This window comes from Sciurus vulgaris (assembly GCF_902686455.1).
Source record: "Sciurus vulgaris genome assembly, chromosome: 8".
Taxonomy (NCBI): Eukaryota; Metazoa; Chordata; class Mammalia; order Rodentia; family Sciuridae; genus Sciurus; species Sciurus vulgaris.
The window spans coordinates 68,134,360-68,148,144 of record NC_136468.1 but is presented as its reverse complement, the minus strand read 5'-3'; the positions used below and the strand labels follow the sequence as shown (position 1 = coordinate 68,148,144).

Here is a 13,785-nt window from a genome sequence, read left to right as displayed (position 1 = left end):
TGGGCAACTGTGTTCCTTGGGGTTCAGAGGCTGATTTGCAAAAGGGGCCAGGGATGGGGGCCTGGCTACTTCCCCTGCTCCAAACAAAGTGACTCTGTCACCGGCGCCTTTGGCCTTGGGAGGTTTTGGGAGTTTGAAATTTTGACTACTATTGCCTTATAGAATTCAGGAAATATGATGACTCAGTTGAGGGCATCTGGTAAGGACATGATCAACCAGGTCAGATGGCCAGGCAGTTCTTTCTGTTCCTTTTTCTCCTGCAGAGTCAGTTGAGCAGGAGGCTTGGCTCATAGTTGGCAGTTTGAGGGCTGACAGTTAAATTTGGTTTCCTGTAACATGAAGAGCTGGACCTGGACTCTGAGACCCCTCTCATGATAACCTTGGTGTAATAATTAATTTGAATTGCCAACTTGATTGGATTAAGAGATGCCAAAGATTAAGAGGCTTCTGGGTGTCAGTGAGGGTGTGTCTAGGAATGACTGACATGTGGGACAGCTAACTGAAGTGGAGACCCTCCCTAAGTATGAGCAGCACCATCCAATAGGATGGTAGCTTGGATGTATTAAAAGTTGGAAGAACAAGGAAGCAGCAGCAGATGTAAGCTCAATTCTTCTTGAATAGGTTCTTGATTGCTGCTACAATCACTGAGGATATCAGATTCTCACTCCCTCACTCTTCCAAAGTGGACTCTGCCAGTGATTCTCCAGGCAGTTTCCAGAAGCCTTTTGGTCTCAGACTCGGGTAGCATCATTGATCCCTCTTGTTCTGAGGTTTTAGCCTCTTGGACTGTGCAGCTACTGGTTCCTCCAACTCTCCAGCCTGCAGATGGTCATTGTGGACTATTCAGCCTCTGATTGTGTAAGTCAAGCTAATAAATAAACCTTTTTATAATCATACTTCTTGTTGATTCTGTCCCTCTAGAGAAACCTGACTAATACACTTGGATTCTATAATTCTGTGATTCTAATTTTATTCTTTGCTATTTAACAAATGCTGGTGGTCACATGGTACAACTAACTTCTAAAGAGACCAGGTCTGAGTATGAATTTCTAGCAAGTCTTTCTTTCTTAAGTCAACCATGCTGGAAACACTATTTAGAATGTAAGTCAAAACCACCAGGTTCGAGGTGCATATTTAATATTTAGCCTTAATTTACATGTGAGTTGCAGTGTCTATTGGATTACTTCCTTCAAGAACTTCTACCCAAATCCCACCACAGGACAACACCATCCTTACAAGCTCAAGTGTCACTCTTTTAGAATCTTTTTTTTTTTTTTTTTTTTCTTTTTGGTACTGGGGATTTAACCCAGGAGAGCTTTACCACTTAGCTACATCCCTAGCCCTTTTTAATTTTTTCTTTTGAAATGGTCTCACTAAGTTGCTGAGGTTGGCCTCAAACTTGTGATCCTCCTCTCACAGCCTCCCAAGCCTCCGTGATTACACACATGCACCACTGCAACAGGCCTAGAATAATTTTTAAAGTCAAGTTGTGAGTACAATCCAAACAAAAATGCCTCTTTTGATTTCAGCAGATGCTCAAGGATTTCTTACCTTGAAGTCAAGCTTGCCAATAGCAACTTCCCAAATAAATATGGCAAAATGCAATGCACATCTATAGGCTAATCCCTTTTACTTGTATATAATCTTTCATCCATAGATTTTAAATTATTTGAAAGTCAATAGGTAACCTTAAAATGCCTTTAAGTTGGCTACGGTGGTACATGCCCATAATCCCAATGACTCTCCAGGCTGAGACAGAAGGGTTACAAGTTCAAAAAAAAAAAAAACCTCAGCCAAAGCAGGGCACTAAGCAACTCAGTGAGAACCTGTCTCTAAGTAAAATACAAAATAGGGCTGGGGATGTGGCTCAGTGATTGAGTGCCCCTGAGTTCCATCCCTAGCACCCAAAACAAAACAATCTTTAAAAAACAGATAAGTGTTATCACACCTTTTTTTTTTTTTTTTTTTTTTTTTTTTTTTTTTTTTTGCAATTGAGAAATCCTGAGACTCAGAGTCCCCAGTATTCTAAGATACTTGGGTGCAAAGCTAAACTTGGAATCTAGAATCTAAACTGTTAGATCTTAGTTGTGAAAGGTCTTAGTTGTGAAAAATAATGCAATAAAAATTTTAAAATGTGGCTATGATGTTTTAAACATTTGCTACATATGAGAAAACAGTGCAAGTGCATTCTTTGAATTTGCTGATTTAATTGGTTATCACTTGCCCAATGCCATAAACTTAGAATGGTAGCGTTAAGGTTTGAACCCAGCTCAGACCCACTAAGCTCAAACTGTAAGAGTTACCAAGAATCAAGAAAACTGGCTCTGGGAGAAGTCTGTGACAATTCAGTGTCCTGCTCACACCACTACCTCACTTTAGCCAGGAAAGGACACTCCACAGGTTGTTGTCACAGGTAATAAGAGGCCCATGTGTCAACAGATGAGAACAGCAAGGAGAGAAAACTGGCCTGTGTGTATAGTTCCTAAGAGCCAGAGATGGGGCCACATGCAAAGAACAACGATGGTTTAGTTACACACAAGCCCAACTGCATCACGAGAGTCAAAAGTTTAATTCCCTTATCTGCTCTGTGTTTCCTTTACTTCCATCACCTCCTGTTAATATTCCACAAACATGAACACAGTTTATTCTGTTACTACTCACAATAGGGCTTTTCCAAGGCTTTTATCCGGGACAAGGTCACCAAAAGGCTGACAGCCCAATTTTTCTGAAATCCCATCAGTGAAATTGGGATTGGGACAGGGCAGGTTGCCAGAGAAAGTCCAGGGAATGGTTTCCTGGTCCTGCCTATGACAAGGAGGGTACACCAGGCCCAAGATCAGCTGGGATTCCTCCTTCCTGTCTCCTTTTCCCTCTGTCACACCAGGAATCCTACTCTGTCAAGAAATCCTGAGGAAATCCCAGCCCACAGCAACTTACAGAGATTTCTTGTCCTTCCCGGTCTTGCAGGAACAGTGTCTGCGGATGGCGTTGACCAACAGGATGATCAGAGACACCAGGAGACCCAGAAACAATATGGAGCTGGTGGTGATGACGAAAGGCACGTACCACGCGGATGGGGAGTAAACGTTTTCCCTGAAGATCTGGTAAGTGATCCTGGGCTTGAAAGACGACAGAGAACAGAGTGTGGATAGAGGGTGGTCGCGTCTTTGAGGTGGAGCACTCTGTGTGGAGCGTTCATTCCACTCTGTTCCTGCTCTTAAATTGACATCTATCTGCCATTGTTCTTTTTGCTTCCACCCATCCCTTATTTATAGTCTTTGAAAACATAGACCAAAACCCAGAAAAATTAGAGAACTGAAAAGCAATTCCAGGCCTAAATTCATTTTGTCTCTTGTCCCCTTCCCCAAAGCTAAAACATACATTGGCTGATTTTCTGCAATGACAGCATAATCCAGGGATGAATATAGTCCTTGTCTCTCACTGAGAAGGCATGAACCACAAAAGCTGTTTTTCTAACACCTCATAGGCTTTTCAGTGTTCATGGGAGACAGCTGCGGCTGCCAGGTGAGTGGGCTGCTATCCCAGAGAAGCCTCGAGTTCCGCATCTGCTTCCTAGAGCAGGAGACACAGCAAACGAGCTATGGAGATGCCACACCTGGGTCATGCTGTAAGCCCAGGAATGGTGGCAATTTCTTTCTCAAGATAGCCTACAAGTTCCCACCACACAAAAAGTCCTTAGGCTTGCTGTTTGTCTCCACTCACGGGGGGATCATACCCACTTGAGCACAGGAGAGAGAAACAGCACCCAGCTCTCAGGAAGACTGACAGGTGCAGGTTGGCCACTTTGGTAGGTAATTTTCTAAGGTTCCAATCACCTTCCTTTGGCATGCTATGAATATGGCGAGGCTGCTGACCAGGGGACAGCTTTTACTAGGAAAAGAAGGAAAGGGGACAAAAGAAGATACCAGTTCCTCCAAGGGGCAGGGGAGATAAACTTATCAGATTCCAAGGCTCTCTCTTCCTTCTCTACACTGATTCTGTTATGGCACCTGCTATTTTTTTCCCCCTAACAATGACTACAATCTATAATTATTTTATTAATTTGTGTACTTTCTTGTAATCTGTCTCCCCTTCTAAGTGGTTCTCAACCTTTCAAGCACATCAGAATTCCCTGGAAGGCTCCTTACAAGCATAGATTGCTGGGCCCCACCATCAAGTTTCTGATTCAATAGGTCTAAAGATGGGATTAAGGATTCTAGGTTCCATCATCCTTCCCTGGAGGTCATGGTTGGGTGAGATATGAGTAATAATCTGGGTGTGGTGGCTCAGGAAGCTGAGACAGGAGAATTGCAAGTTCAAGGCCATATAATGAGACCCTGTCTCAAAATAAAAAGTAAAAAAAACAAAAAATGGCTGGGAATGTAGCTTAGTAGCAGAGCATTCCTGGGTTCAATCCCCATTACCACAAAATAATATCAATAACAATGATAATGGTAATCATCATAATAATCTGGAGTGGGTATGAAAATTTGCATTTCTAACAAGCTTCCAGATGATGCTGAGGCTGCTGGTCTGGGGATTACACTGTGATGCTCTGATGTGCTCTATAAGCTCCTGGAGAGCAGTGTTTGTCACTGAAGTGATTGGTACTTATAAGCATCAGATCAATATTGATAGATTGAATAAACTTTTTTGGAGTGGAGGTGGGGAATAGGATACAGTTTGGTACTCAGGAACTCTTCAAAAGAAGTGAAGAGCACCTGGCAGCTAGCTACCTGTTTTCATGGACATTGACTCCCAACGGCTCATCTGAATAAGCTATGAAGTTTCCAAGGCAGCACCTGGCCATATGTCCATGAAAAGTCGCTCCTGTGTCATCAGTACCATCGATGGTCAGAATCTGTTTTATCACAGGTCTTTGCACAAACACACACTCTTTTTTTAATCAGAATGTAACATTAACAGTTCTAGGGGTCCAAGTTCTCACCCAGGGCTTACCTGGGTCACTGTGATCCAGCCTAATACCTCAACTCGAAACCCATCCCACTCTTCTCCTGGGTCAAATGGCTCTATTGATTTAAACCACAGGGTTCAGGATTCCAGGTCCCCAAGTGCTTACCCTGGGGGTGGTGGTGATGATCGTGGTCGGGTGGGGAAGGACTTTAATACTCAGCGTCACCGTCCCTGTTTCAACAAGAGCCTCCGCTTTCCTCCTGCTGGACAGCAAGTTGTCATCGGTTATGTAGACAAGTAGTGTGTAGTCCCAAATCTTATCAAGGCCACCCGCATAGTCGAAGCGGGATGCAAGCAGCAGGCGTGTGACATTGGAGCCAGCATTGGGAGAGAAGGTGAAGTGATTGTTGACATTGCCTAAATTAGATGTGATGCCAGGGTGTTGATAAAAGGAAGAAAAGAGTGCAGATAGAGGTTTAGAAGAAAACGGCATTGAGCGTCCACACTGGAAGATAGACCTCATTTCCAGTGCACCAGAGCTGGGTCAGTGATATGCTAAAGGCCTTGGCTGTGCTGGAGTTTCATTAGTATAAAGAAACTCTCACAACCAGAGTGGCTTCAACGAGGATGAGTCGAGAAGGACCACAGCACACATCCCAGGTGTCATCAGGTGGAGGAAATTTAATAACATAGTGCAGCCCCCAGACCCCCGCTAGCTTATAATCCAATATTTATTTAGCAATAACATGTAACTCACACTCAGACTGTTACAGAACTGGGGCATTCTGAGAAACTGAGGCAGCACAAAGACCCCCCTCTTCAAACCCCAATTCTTGTGATCAAGTCAGAGATTTCAGACATGTCACTTAGAGTAACAGGAATAAGTTTATTGAAGGGATAGGAAAAGGGTAAGGGGAACTCTCAAGGGAGAGAGTGGGTCCTCTCAGAGAGGAGAGAGACAATGTGCCTCTCCTTCACTCTAGTTTTACTGGAGAGCCCAGAGAAGTTTTTAGAGAGTCCTGCCCAGGTCCACCTCTTGACTTTTGACTGACAGCAGGGTGACATCAGACTTTCAAGTCCCTGCTTGGCAACTCTAGGTCACCTTGGCCCATGCTGACCAGTTCTAATAGGATTCTTAACCATACATTCTTAACAGATTTTATGACTCAGAGGAACTATCCTCCTCTCCCAGAGTTTTAGAATCTGGTCATAAAAGTCTCCTTCAGAGTAACCTGGGTTCCTCCTATCAATATTATTTGAGGCCTGAATTTCTCCTGCAGTAAGCAGGTAGCATGCTGAGGAAGGTGACATATCCTGTCCACTCGGCCAGGCAGGGCTCCAGGTGATTGCTTCTTGGAAAAGAAAGCATGTGGGGGTCAGCACAGTGGGCCCACCTTATAGAATTTTTCTTTTAACCTCGTGTCCCCACCATTCACATCTGTCTCCCCTAACATACCACAAGTGGGCCACAGGAGGTGGAGCAGTCACATTCCTAGCACAGGCCAAGTTCTCCCCAGGCCTTTCATGGAACCTGACTGGTCATACCAGTTACAGATGTCCCTGGAGCAAAGGAAGGTGCCTCCTGGTTTTGTATGGATTGTGGCCACAGGTCCTTCTGAACTCACTCCATCTCCTCCCTAAACACGCACACGGCTCTGGTGGGACTCACAGCACACAGCTCAGTGAGCCTGGGGCAGGACAGCTGCCAGCCCAGGCATGGCTCCTGCTCATTCCTCTGGTGGCTCCAGACTCATTACTGAGTGAAAACCAGTAAATGGAGCAGGAGATGATGCAATTTCTACTCCCTGAGCAGCAAAGTGCTCCATAAAGGCCTTAGGGTTCTCAGTATGGATTATTTCCATCTTCGGCAACTGCAGTCTCAAGGCAGTGTCTGCCCCTGGGTTTTGTGACACAGCCGGCTCAGAGGCTTCCTACTGTTCAAGTTCCTGCTCTGCCAGGGCTCAGCAGGCAGCCGAGATGGATTTTTGCTCTTTCCTGTGCAATTGCTCTGCTTGTTTGGGTTTAAATCTCTGGCCCCAGCACTTCATTAGATGAGCTATTTTGGTCTAATTTCCATTGAGAGGTGCTCTTTTTTTTCCCCCACAAGAGTATATTTTTAAAGAGAGAAAATGAATGGCGCAAAAGAGAATTGCTGAGGACACAGTTTCAAAATGCATTCAATCTATTTAATCTATTGTTATCCAGAGAGAGGCCTAGGATTCCCTGCCTCCCATGAAAAGCTTTTAGGAAAAGGGGTGGTCGAAGAGTTAGACTAAATTTTTTAAAAATTACACCAATATGGTATGGGACTCACAGTTTGGGAATTTGGGGGATGGGATTCACTATCAATGAGATTCACCCTTCCTGAGACCTTTGTGCAGCTGGGTACATGGATGTGGGAGAATTAGGTGAGACGGGGAAGCCAAGAGGAGCGCTAGGAAGCACATTCCTCCTTCCTCGTTCAACCCCCCAACCCCACCCCACACCAAGCCCAGGCCAGTGTGTGGGCAGACCCCATGGTCCTCCCTCCAAGACAGGTTCAGGGCTATCAACGCCAAGTATGGTACCTGGGCCAATGGAGTAACGAAAAGATGTGGGGCTGGAATCAAGGTCAGTACATGTCAGCTTGAAATTCTGAATATTTGTGCCAACTTTCAGATCCACCGGGATGGTTAGGAAATAAGAGTTTGGGGTACACATTGGCTTTTCATCATTTTGTCCAATGATGTTCACAGTGACCTAGAGCAACAAGAAGGGGATCGTTATTAAGAGGTAAGATGGTACTTACTGTATTGTATGCCTAGTGCTTTATCATGGATTAAGCTCACGAAACCTCACACAAGGGGGATAACATGATTATTCACTTTTTTTGTAGTCCTGGGGATTAGAACCCAGGACCTCATGCTTGCTAGGCGAGTACTCTATCACCAAGCTGCAGCCCCAGTTTGTTCCAAATTATGACTGAGGAAAAGAAGACTTAGAGAGATGAGGTAATTGACCTAACACCATTCAGCTGGTGAGTGGCCAAACTGGGATTTGAATTCATTTCTCTTCTACCTTAAACCCCAGGTTGTTAACATCTTTGCCATATGCACACACATGCACATGTGTGGGCAGGTAGCCTATGCAGACTTTCACAAGCCTCCTGATACACACACGCACCTTGATGTGCAGGCTCCCCAAGGATGATGCTGAGTTTCCAGGGGTGGTTATAGATTTACAGGGACCCCGCACACTTCCTTGTCACTGTCCCTTGTGAATTGGAAGCTCAGCCTCTGACTTTGGTGTACACAGCAATTTGGTTCTCAACCCTGGCTCCGCTTTCTTGGGCCAGCTTCAGACCAAACGAATTGGAGTCCCAGGAGCCAGACACTGTCTTTCATGTTCTCCAGCAAATTCCAACATGCAGCCATGGCTGAGGAGCACTGGGCTAGAATGATTGGGCCTGGTGGAGCTCCGATCTCATCTGCAACCTGGGCTATTAGCACCACCCTGAGCCCAGGAGCTGACCTGCCACAAGCAGGGGCCAGTCTATTCTCTTTCATCACTGTCCTTTGTGCCTGGTGAATTGGCATATGGACTGGGATGCCTGCCAGCAAGAATCATAGAACGTCAGCTAAAAGGGACTTATATGATCATTTAGTTCACCACCCTTTTAAAAAGCTTATGAATTTTGAGTCATATTCATTCTACTTTTGAAATTTAGGGATTTCAGTTCTTTCTGAGCCTGGGAATAAATTGAAATGTGCACTCTAGTGAGCTTCCAAAGTGAAGTCCTTTCATTTTTCTCAAAAAACCCCAGCCTAACAAACACCGCAATTATCTCCAACTTCCCTCAGCTATCAATGCCCAGCCTCACTCATCACTGTAAACATCATCCCATTAATTCAAAGCAAGTCATCAGAGGAACTGGACTATTTGGGTATTGGAGTTATCAGGGGACTTTCCACTGAAGAAGTACAGAAATCAGGACATAGAGATAAGCCTTGTTCAGACCCCCTTGGAAAAATAAGATCAACATTAATAAATGAACTGTTCTCCTGACTCCGAGCCAGTCATTGTCTATATCACGCAGGACTGCTGCTGCTAGCTGGCAGTCCATTTGCCTTCATGCTTTTTTACTTTACTAGTGGGAAATAACAAGAAATAGTTGTGTCTTCGTGGTCATAATGTTGCCCTCAGATCATTCTAACCACTGGCCCACAGACCTATTAGACCCTTGTGTGACCCTTGTGTGATACTCCAAGTGTGGCCATGGACCAGTGGTATTGGCACCACTGGGAAGCATGGCCCCACTCCTGCTCACTAAGAAGCTGCATTTCCCAAGATTCTTAGCATCAAGGGATGGGAAGTAGGGCATCAGTAGACTTCAGCTATGGTTTGGAGGAGTGTCCCCTAAAGGTCCATGTTGAAGGCTTGGTCTCCAAGGAGGTACGATTGGAAAATGGTGGAACATGTGGGAGGTGGGGCCTTGTGGGAGGTCCTTAGGTTGAGGGTGTGCTCCCCAGGGAATTGTGAGACCCTGGCCCATCTTCTCTCTCTCTCTGCTTTCTGGTCAAAACGTGAGCATTCTCTGAGACACACACTCACTTCCACCATGATGTGCCACCCTCACTAGAATTTCAAACAAATGGGGTTAATCCATTTGTCCACCCGATCATAGACTTTAACTTCCTGAACTGTGAGAATAGCCTGCGTCAGGTATTTCATTGTAGTGACATGAAGCTGACTAATTCAGCGGCCTTGTAAGATCTACCCAATTTGGTGTATATGACAAAACAGTTCTTAGAGAGGAGATGGGTAACTATAAGACAGCAAAGTGCATCCCACTGCAAGCCCATGCGGAAGGCAAAGTGAGATTTAGAGGACCTCAGAAGGAACCTTGTCCCACAAAGTGGCTTTATGGGTTGAACAGATAACCAGTGCCTGGTCATCCATCTCAGTGCTCCTCCCAGTCACTCACAAACTTGGTCCTCAAATACAAGTGTGGATCTTTATGTCCTGGACACTACTGCTCAGTTCTCATCACCTCTGCAAGATGTGCCCTGTGAAGATCCCTCTTTGTAGCAGAGAGACCCTGGTCAACCAGCTGTATGAGTAAATGTACGGGATAGCCCCACTCACAGTGACTGAGCCCGTGTCCTCGCCATTGGTGGCCTGGATGCTGAGAATGTAGATGGGGTTTGTCTCATAGTCGGCTTTCCTTATTAGCTGGAGTTCTCCCATCTTGGGATGAATCCAGAATATGTTTGGTAACTGGGGGCTGGCCCCTCCAGAGGAAATGGAGTAGATGATGCTGCTCTGGGGGAAGTCTCCATCAGTTGCTCGCACCTGTCCAACACGGGTTCTAGCTGGAGGAATAAAGCACCTGTGATTAGTCCTTACTGGGTTGAGGGCAGGATGACCCTGGAACAGTATCTTCTCTGCCAGAGGCAGAAAGACTTTTGGAGGACTCTTTGCTGTTCAAACCCTGCATGTTTTATATCTTCAATTCTAATTAAATTCAAATAATGCTAATGAGCACCCACTAGGTTATTGGCCCTATGATCCAAAGAGTCCTGTGAGGTGTGAAAGGCAATTCATGCCTTTAAAGAGACTTCGAGGGCACCAATTATTTTGTTATCATAAACAACAGTGCAAAGAACATCTGTCCTCGCACATCCTTTGTCAGCAGTGCTGTCTAAAAGTCTCTTCTGTTGTTCAGATTTTCTATAATGAGCATGAATTGCTCTTATAAACATGATGAAAAGTACTTTTTAAAAAAGAATTTAGCAACTGATGATTACAGAGTGTAGATTTTAAAATGCGGTTCCATTCTGCCTATTTCACAAATATTGTTGGTGGGGAGGCTGGAGTTCTGACTTGCCTGTTTTATAGAGGTTCTTTCTTATGAATTACACTACTCAAGGGCAGAAAGCTTCTCTTATTCTGTTCTATAACCCCAGCACCTAATGTGTGACCCAGAGCAGGTGGTCAAAAATAATTGCAGTGAATTCATAAAAAGCCTATGCCTGCTGAATGTTTTTCACTGGGTAAGGAATAAGGAATTAAAAGCATTTTCTTTGGACTTTCTTTTTAAGTGTTTCGTTTTAAGATTTAATGTCAGGAAATGGAGACCATCATAAAGAAAGAACACAGTGGAGAGGAGATCATTTTAGAGGGAGTGCTCTGGATTTGGTTTAGTTTTCAAATATGGAAGAAATGTCCATGTTCTCAAGATCAAAGGCTGTGGGGAAATTGATTACACTTCAGAGTTTATATACTAGATTATACAGGAGAGCTAACAAACAGTATTACCTTCAAACCCAGAGAGATGGGCAGAAACTAAAGCTGGGGGTGGGAGACTTTTCTTATTGGGAAAAGCCTATGAAAATCAAAGTGTCACAAAGGACAGAAAAGGAGGTCTCCAGTGAATCTGAGCAGAGAGAGAGAAAATGTCTTTATTTTGTTTTTAAATGAAGGAAATAGAGAAATGGGAAAGTTCTACTTTTAAATTTCAATTCTCTTAGTGAATTGTCAAAAAAAAAAAAATCACAGTGAAAACCAAGAGAAAATTTAGGTTACAAAAAGGGAGGATGAGCAGAATCAGGCAAATCAACAAGAAAACAACTAGGGGTTTCAGGGAAATGCGGTTCAATCCACAGCTCCAATCCACAGTTTCACCTGAAGGATGCAGCAGCAGCAAGGACAATTTAAAAAACATAAGAGGTGCAATAAACACTAATCAGCTGTGAATCACTGAGAAAAACTCTGCTGGGGGCCTCCGGAAAGAGCTTTCCCCTGGCAGAAGGCAGAATGTGCATTTGGGCAAGAGCTCTGCAGCGTGTGTCTTGACTGACTCACCTGGTCTTATTTCGGACACATTAAATACATAGGATGGCCTATCAAAGATGAGAGGAAACTCATTTTCTGGGCTTGTTAGGATAGAAATGTAGATGTTATCTAAAAATGGAAAGAGAAACAAATTTAAATCAGAATTCTTATTTGTTTGTTCAACATTTTTAAAGCATCTTCTGTGCAGGTTCTGGAATACAGGTGGATAAGTCTGAGGTTCCTGCCTCGAAGATGCTTAGGGTAGTCACTTCCTAATAAACACAGGTACAGATCCCTGTGAAACCTTACACAGATCAAGTTATACAAATGAACACGGAGGAATGGGGCAATGTTCTAGGCATATGCAAAAATACCAAGGTGTAAAACCACATGATTCACTCAGGACAACAGCAAACTGGTCTAGTTGAAAAAAGTGGGGGTCAGGGCCTTGGAGTCGAGGGACAGGAGCGCTACATTTAGTGAGTTAAAAAGCAGCAGAGCAGTGATGAAAATCCTTATATGCCAAGCCAAAGTTTGAACTTGAACTTGACAGTGAGAAACACACTCAAGGAAATTATATGATGGCCTGTGCATTTCTTGAAAAATCACTGACAGAAAGGAAGATACACTAGAAAGGAGCAAGACTAAAGACTGAGAAACCCTTCAAAACCCTTAAGTCAGTAATTCAGTCAAAAAAGAGGAAGGCCCTGCATCAGAGCCCAGCTTGAGGGCTGGGAGACCTAAGTCAAATCCTTCAGTTACTTAGCACAGTTTAGTCATTGATGCTCAAGTACCACACAAGAAATAAATCAAAATGATACTTGCTTTTATAGTAAGGAGGGGCAATGTCCTGCACTTGGATTATCATGATGTATTTATTGCCAGCTGCTAGATTACTTGGATTTTCATAATCTAGATCACCAATCAACTAGAGTAAAACAGAGACATTAGATTAAACAGAATAAACAATCCTATTCAACAAACTGACAAAGACATTTTCATATACTGCTACAGGATATGTAAATTTGCATAATCCTTTTGGAAAGAGCTTTTCACATGTATTTGAGGAACTTTAAAAAGTTACAACCATACCTTTGTGCACTGCTAGAGAACTTAGTCAAAAGAATTTACCAACAGGCAGGTGTGGTGGCATGTATCTGTAATCCCACAAATTTGGGAGGCCTAGGCAAGGAGGGTTGCAAGTTCGAGGCCAGCCTCAACAATTTAGCAAAGACCCTAAGCAATTTAGTGAGACCCTGTCTCAAAAAGAGCTGTGAATATAGCTGAGTGGTAAAGTACCCCTGGGTTCAATCTCCAATATCAAAAACAAAACAAAAACAAACGAACAAAAAAAAAAAAAAACCCCAGAAGACTCTACCAACAAACACAGGCCCATGACTTCAGATTAGTTGAAGAAAAGCATGATACTGAGCCTTTTATGCAAGGGTAGTTCCGTTATTTAATGTGCTTAAACATATATGTATTAATTTATATAAAATACATCCATAGAAAAGTCAAGAAAGAAATATATCAAAATATGAACCGGTTCTCATTGAACAGCAAGGCTTTTCTGTGCTTTCTACCTTTTCTACAGTGAATATGGATTAATTTCCTAAACAGAAAAATAATAGAAATTATTTTTAGATGACAGTATGAGTAAAGTTGGTAAGACTTTCTTGAGGACTGAAGACTAGTTGGAACGAGAAGGAGGTGGAGTGAGTGGTAGGGAGCTGTTTGCTGTTCCCGAATGGCAAAGCCCTGAGGCTTCACCCCTGCGGCAGCGCCTCCACCACCCCATGCACCTGCCCCTGCCCTGCCCTTCTTCTGTCTAGCATCCTCTGACAGGAGCCCAGCAGGTAAAGGTCTCTCATGGCCTTGTTGAGACCTCCCTCTAATGCTCCGATTCTGCTTTTGCTCTTCCCACCCTCCCTGTCTCATTCTCCTTCGGGTCTCCAGCGGTTCTACAATGCGATGCGGAACCCATCAGGACGCATTCACCGCCCAGGCGCTGCTTTCTCTCCCTCGCACCTTATCTGAGGAATGAGCACTCCAATGAAC

At 44.0% G+C, this 13,785-nt stretch overlaps 1 protein-coding gene across 3 annotated transcripts in view; it reads right to left on the bottom strand.

Annotated features, from left to right (window-relative positions):
- The window catches only part of LOC306667408 (cadherin-related family member 3-like), a 637,878-nt gene that overhangs the window by 573,361 nt on the left and 50,732 nt on the right, over window positions 1-13,785 (bottom strand). For 2 of the 3 annotated variants that reach the window (XM_079150011.1, XM_079150012.1), the window contains 6 exons: window positions 12,553-12,655; window positions 11,758-11,856; window positions 10,039-10,265; window positions 7,482-7,653; window positions 5,081-5,331; window positions 2,928-3,119 (listed from right to left, as the gene is read on the bottom strand). In XM_079150011.1, the coding sequence (XP_079006137.1) occupies window positions 2,934-3,119; window positions 5,081-5,331; window positions 7,482-7,653; window positions 10,039-10,265; window positions 11,758-11,856; window positions 12,553-12,655 (1,038 nt within the window). In that variant the 3' untranslated portion in view covers window positions 2,928-2,933. Of the gene's footprint in view, window positions 1-2,927; window positions 3,120-5,080; window positions 5,332-7,481; window positions 7,654-10,038; window positions 10,266-11,757; window positions 11,857-12,552; window positions 12,656-13,785 lie in introns of those variants that run through there. The other variant, XR_013765536.1, reaches the window with a different exon arrangement.